The sequence below is a fragment of the Arachis ipaensis genome, chromosome B03 (genome assembly GCF_000816755.2).
Source record: "Arachis ipaensis cultivar K30076 chromosome B03, Araip1.1, whole genome shotgun sequence".
In the NCBI taxonomy this organism is placed as follows: domain Eukaryota; kingdom Viridiplantae; phylum Streptophyta; class Magnoliopsida; order Fabales; family Fabaceae; genus Arachis; species Arachis ipaensis.
Genome location: NC_029787.2, coordinates 126189755 through 126196305, shown reverse-complemented (window position 1 = coordinate 126196305; position 6551 = coordinate 126189755). Strand labels below are relative to the sequence as shown.

At 35.3% G+C, this 6551-nt stretch overlaps 2 protein-coding genes across 2 annotated transcripts in view; one reads left to right on the top strand and one right to left on the bottom strand.

Moving 5' to 3' along the window:
- On the top strand, positions 1372-3926 carry LOC107631920 (pentatricopeptide repeat-containing protein At1g59720, chloroplastic/mitochondrial). Its single transcript, XM_016335514.2, has one exon. It carries the CDS (start codon positions 1470-1472, stop codon positions 3315-3317), a length of 1848 nt encoding a protein of 615 aa, XP_016191000.1. The 5' UTR covers positions 1372-1469; the 3' UTR covers positions 3318-3926.
- Positions 3847-6551, bottom strand: part of LOC107633980 — a 5038-nt gene continuing 2333 nt past the window's right edge. Inside the window, exons 2-4 of the mRNA XM_016337567.2 lie at positions 5989-6549; positions 5239-5530; positions 3847-4332 (exon numbers count right to left, since the gene is read on the bottom strand). Of these exons, the coding sequence (XP_016193053.1) occupies positions 4298-4332; positions 5239-5530; positions 5989-6549 (888 nt within the window). The 3' untranslated portion in view covers positions 3847-4297. The remainder of the gene's footprint in view (positions 4333-5238; positions 5531-5988; positions 6550-6551) is intronic.

Here is a 6551-nt window from a genome sequence, read left to right as displayed (position 1 = left end):
GAAAAGATTGTTATTTTAGAACTCAAAATATTTTAAAAATAATTTTATTTTTTTAGCTCTTACTAAACCACCAATATCCAGATTTTATTATTAAAATCCAATTAATCTGGTCCTACCTGAATTGAATTAAGTCACTTCAGTAGCTACTATTTCTAGGTTTCATTTAAAAAAGAAAAGAAAATCTTAAACTTTTAAATTTAATTTAGGGTAAAGTATACTTTTTGTCCCTAAAGTTTAATAAAAGTTTCAAAAATATCCCTAAGTTTTATTTTGTTTCAATTTTATCCCAAAAGTTTTCGATTTGCATCAAATATACTCTCGACGGCTAAATTTTCAAAAAAATTTAAGACCAATCTAACAATAATGCATGAAAATTATGCTTGATTTGCTTGTATTGAGGATTGTTCTTATGAAATTGTTGTTGAATTTGTCTTAAATTTTTTGAAAAATTAGCCGTCAGGGGTATATTGCAAATCAAAAACTTTTGGGACAAAATTGAAATAAAATAAAACTTAAGGGTATTTTTAAAACTTTTGTAAAACTTCATGGACAAAAAATATACTTTACCCTTTAATTTATTCAATATATTCAAAAATAATTCTTTGAATTCGGTAATTAGGTATTTGATTAGTACTTTTTTTTTTACCAAAGATATGAAGACTGGAACCCGCAACCTCTTAGATGAGTATGGAGAGATTATGCCATTTGAACTATTACTAAGAGTCAGGGATTGAAATAAATCTCAGTATTCTGTTTGGTGTAAAATGGGAGACAGGAATTGAAACAAGAATGAAACTCTAATTTAATTTGCACAAAGGGTAAAATTGGAATTAATTAATTGAAATAAAAGTATTTTAGGTATAAAATGTTATTAAAGTTTCAGTCTCCATCTCTTAAAATTCCAGTCTTTTGTGTCCCTATTTTTTGGAGGTACTGAAATACTGAAATTTTAGAGACAGAGACAAAAATTTTAGTACCAGTCTCTGAACTAACAAATACGATACTGAGTCTCAGTCTCTCAGTCTCTGTCTCAGTACCTTAAAACAAACGCTACCTTATTCATTGGCTTGGGTGGTGTATGTTACCATCCCTATTTCTATCATATTTATATAAATAATGACTAATTTAAAAATTGGTTTTTTGTAAACATAAATTTTAATAATAAATATATGACTCCGTATTATAATAACTTAATTTTGAGCTATATAAACTATAAAGTATCAAAATTGAATTAAATAATTAAATTATTAGGGAGAATGGGAGATACACTAAATATTTAAGCTAAAAGCTTTCTAATGTTGATATAAAATTATAATCGAATTTGATATTTTTTAATTGTTAAAGTATAATTACTTATATATTTTTTTATATAGAAAATAATGAATAATAAGATGTTTAATTTGGTAGCATGGTTCCACCTTATCTTGTTGTTGATAATAAGTAGGAGAGAGAAATGAATAGCATTGGGCATGGCAACAACTCAAACTCCATTGCTTTTCTCCACCAACAACAATGGCCAACCCTTTATCCATAACAGCCACACGCGCCTCTTCCACTTGCTCAACCACTCCATTGTTGATATCTCTCACTTGAAGCAAATCCATGCTCAACTTCTACGTACCATTCACACCAACCATCATCCACAATCCCTCCTTCTACACAGCAGAATCCTTCACCATTCTTCTCTGCTTGATCTTGGATACGCCACTCGAATTTTTCATCACTTTCAGAATCCCAATTCCTTCATGTGGAACACACTCATAAGAGCCTATGCTAGAACCGCAGACCAAAAACACAAGTCCATGGAACTTTACAAAGCAATGTTAATGATGGAACGAGAACAACAAAGTGCAGCGGTTATTCCTGATAATTACACATACCCTTTTGTTTTAAAGGCATGTGCTTACTTGTTCTCTCTTTCTGAAGGGAAACAGGTGCATGCTCATGTATTGAAACTTGGGTTTGAATCGGATACTCATATTTGTAACAGTTTGATTCATTTTTATGCAACTTGTGGGTTTCTAGACTTGGCACACAAGGTGTTCGAGAAAATGTCCGAAAGAAGTGAGGTTTCATGGAACATCATGATTGACTCTTATGCAAGTGCTGGTGAGTATGACACTGCATTGAGAATGTTCTGTGAGATGCAGAGGATTCATGATCCTGACGGTTACACCATGCAAAGTGTGATTAGTTCCTGTGCTGGATTGGGTGCTTTGTCTTTGGGTTTGTGGGCTCATGCTTATGTCTTGAAAAGGAGTGACAAGAACATGATTGGTGATGTTTTGGTTAACACTAGCTTGGTGGATATGTATTGCAAGTGTGGCTCAGTGGGATTTGCAAAACAAGTCTTTGAAAGCATGCCTTATAGAGATGTGAATTCATGGAATTCAATGATTTTGGGGCTTGCCATGCATGGCATGGCTGAGGAGGCGTTGGACTACTATGCAAGAATGGTGAAGGTAAAGGGACTCATGCCGAATTCAATCACTTTTGTTGGTGTCTTGAGTGCATGTAATCACAGGGGCATGGTTAATGAAGGGATTATGTCTTTTGACATAATGACCAGGGAGTACAAAATTGAGCCAAGATTAGAGCATTACGGATGCCTCGTTGATCTTTTCGCTCGAGCCGGACGCATCGAAGAGGCTATGAACTTGGTTTCAGAAATGCCTATGAAACCGGATGTCGTGATCTGGAGGAGTCTGTTGGATGCTTGTTGCAAGCAACATGCAAGTCTTGAGCTAAGTGAAGAATTGGCCAAGAAAGTGTTTGAGTCAGAGGGAAGTACTACATATAGTAGTGGTGCTTATGTGCTATTGTCAAGAATCTATGCTTCAGCTAGCATGTGGAATGATGTTGGATTGCTTAGAAAACTAATGACTGATAAGGGTGTGAATAAAGAACCAGGTTGTAGTTTGGTAGAGATTGATGGTGTCACTCATGAATTTTTTGCTGGGGACACTAGTCATCCTCAAAGTGAAGATATATACAAGTTTATGAGTGAAATTGAGGAGAAGCTAGAAGCAACCGGGTATGTACCTGATTATTCAGGTGCACCTTTAGTTGATGAGGTTAATGAGGGAAAAAAGAATACTATGAGGTTGCATAGTGAGAGATTAGCTATAGCTTTTGGATTACTAAGGTCAAGACCAGGCATGCCAATAAGAGTGTTTAAGAATCTTAGAGTGTGTAATGATTGTCACAGTGTTACAAAATTACTATCAAGAATTTATAATGTAGAGATAATTGTGAGAGATCGTGCACGGTTCCATCATTTTAAAGAGGGAAACTGTTCTTGTAAGGATTATTGGTGACGAAAAATATGCACAATCATATATAAATGAAAAATCTATGGTGAACTAATATATCGTTAAAAAATTTTATTGGCCCGGGTTTGATGTTATGGATTTCTTAAAATTTCATGTGACAATAGAGAATCCTATCTTCACAGCAATTATTATAATCATATATCTCTCTGGATATTAAAAGCGACACGAATGATGAATGATTTGGTTCAACTAATAATAGCCAGCTAGTTGATACTAGTGAAACTGCCGGCCACATGCATTCCATTGACACAAATTCAACGGACGAACAGTAACACAAATTGGTTTGATATAAGATTGTACCAGAGAATTGAATTTTATTTTTTTTAGGTTCAAATTGTAACTTTATATATATAATGCACATGAAACTTTTGGTCTTTGTCATAATGCTTGACGCTCATTGATAAATTTAGTTTGCATCTCTCTGTTTTGTTTTGTTCTGTCATTTGTGAATTAGAATCTCACCCAATAAGACATACACATATAAACAGAACCTTTTCTATTAGAAAAATAAGCCTGTTTATAAGTATTGTAATAAATAAATAAAAAAAAAATCTATACAAAGGCATACTGATACACTAACACTGATACACCTAAGAATAGCATAGTCAAAGAAAATTTACCCCAATACAAATGAAATGAAATAAATGAAACAATAGTAGTGCACATGAAGAATTGACTAAGTTATAACTATAGCTCAAATACATAGGAAGCCCAAAAACAACTACTACCAGAAGAAGGGGACAATATGCTGATATGATCCTAGCCAATGCAAAATTTAGGGCACCTCCATTGAAGGTTGGTAAGACCTTAATGAATTGTGCTTTTTCAACGCAATGAAGATGGTGTAGTAGTGCAACATCTTAAATGCTTTCACATGTATAATTGATATTTGAACCCGCTTGGATCTCTATGTACATACCCCTTGCATTAATGTAATTGATTCAAGACTCCACAAATCTCGCTACTCAAAGTAAACCTTGTGCCTCAAAGTCTTTTGCAACTGGAATGGCATAATAGAAAAATAAAAGTTAGGGAAATAATTGAAGTATAATGCGCAAATATCAAATCATTTTATATAAATTCTTTTGGATTAATGTATCAATTATTCTCACATTTCTATGATGAATTTCCAAAGTATATCCTCCACTCAGATTAAACAAAGTACAATAAGATATAAAAAACAAAGTACAATAAAAATGTTAATGATGCCATAAATTAGTTGTAAATAAACTGTTTCGGTAAACATTGGTTAATAGTGACAAATATTATGCATTGGAAGGAGTATATTTTATTTTTAATTTATTTATTTATAGGATGTAAGATTAGCGAGATGTGTGAAAGGTAGAGATGCCACATCCTTATTTCTTAACTATTAAAAGTCACTCTAAATGGCTAATTATTTGTTGTATAACATTTTTATGAAATTTGACTAATTAAGCCAAAATAGCATTAACTATTATTTTAAATTACTTCTATTATAACAATTCAGCATTTCACCTTGAAAACAAATATGACCATCAATCAAGTCCTCCACTTGATTTTTCTATAAAGAAGGAAGCAAAGCAATGCATATAAGTCTGAACAATGTCTTAAAAGGCTTGATGTTAAGGATCCTAGAAGATTTATATTCCAAGGGAGTTAATAATTATGTAATTCAAATGATCCATAATTTTTCAAGTGGTAGGCTTATGTAGTTTAGTCCTACATCAACTAGAGACTAGCTATTGTAGAATTCCACACTTGTAGTTCAATCCAATTCTCAACACCAAATTATCCTTTCTCAACTTCGTATAATATCAACTCAATCTGATTTCAATTGATAATCTATGACAACTTCATGAAAATACTCTGATGCATGTAACTGACTACTAGCAGCTCAGCATCCATAAGAACTCTGAAAACTCACCTTTTGACGATTGAAGAACCAAAACAACCTGCATCATCACATTGTTTGGAGGAAGCTGCAATCGAAGAGGATAAAGCTTCCCATTCAAAGGACTCCGACTGCACACAATAACTCCCTCTAACCCTGTCTCCTCCTCGAACTTCTTTGTCAATTCTTCCACCCCGTTCCCTTTGAAGATCAGAGAATACCCCTGCACATTCTCATCGTCCACTTCCCCATCATCCTCGGCAACATGGTAGTATATAGTTCTCCCCTCCATCTTCGGCGGCGAGCCCACATATGAATCCGACGACTGCCAGCAAACAAATCAAGACAAAATCATCATAAAAAAACCGCAGAACCTTACCATAATAAAAGTATTATGTTTCCCTCTACGAAAATCATGCTTGTCCAGTATGAAATCACAGTCAGAATTAGTCCTTAAATGATAGTCAAAGGCCAATATATATTTCTAGGAACTACAGTAATTTAATTTTAACCGCACAAACAAACATCCAACGACCAATTTCATGTATCTAATCTAGCTATATCATAAACAATTAACCAAGCTAATTACAGCCCTCCCTCCATTCCATATTAATAGGTTCATTCATAAATCAATGTAACTATCCAGACACACTACACCAATTTAGTCAAAATAAGCATTATTTTGAGAGCTAAAAGTACCATCAAGAAAATAAAGAAATAAAGTCAACAAAAAATCAAAGGCAGCAGAGATGAAAATTTCAAAACTTTTCCCCAAAAGCATACCTCCTGCCTAGAAAATTGAGCAGATTTGGCATCAACAGCAGAAGGAGTAGACGATTCAAAATTGAGGGAATCAGAGTGAGTAGGAGGAGGAGGCGGAGGAACATAATCAACATGAATCTCCAACACATCAACATCCCACAAGACCCAATCCTGAGTGGAAGTCCGATGCGGAATATCATGTGTAACGGAGTTCCTCCACGGCGGCAAGCCACCGTTGGCCCGCAAGAAGTTGCCGTAACGGGTCTTGAGCTTGACCTGGGCGCCGTCTCTGATGGGTTCCCATTCGACGGAGGAGTCAAGTCTTGAGGGGTGGGTTTGGAGGACCTTCCGGCCGGTGACGCCGAGGAGGAAGGGCTGGTTTGATGCCGTGAGGTACTTGTTGTAGCAGCTTTTGAGGCGTACGATGTTGTCGTATTCGGGAACTATTTCGACGAGCCACTTGGCGCTCTTGGTGGCGCCGTTGCGGTCTTGGACGACGGATTCTTCATCGTCGTCGGCGGTGAGGTACTTGTCGTGGTGGCTGCGGAAACGCACCACCTTGGCGCGGTGGAAGAAGTCCATGG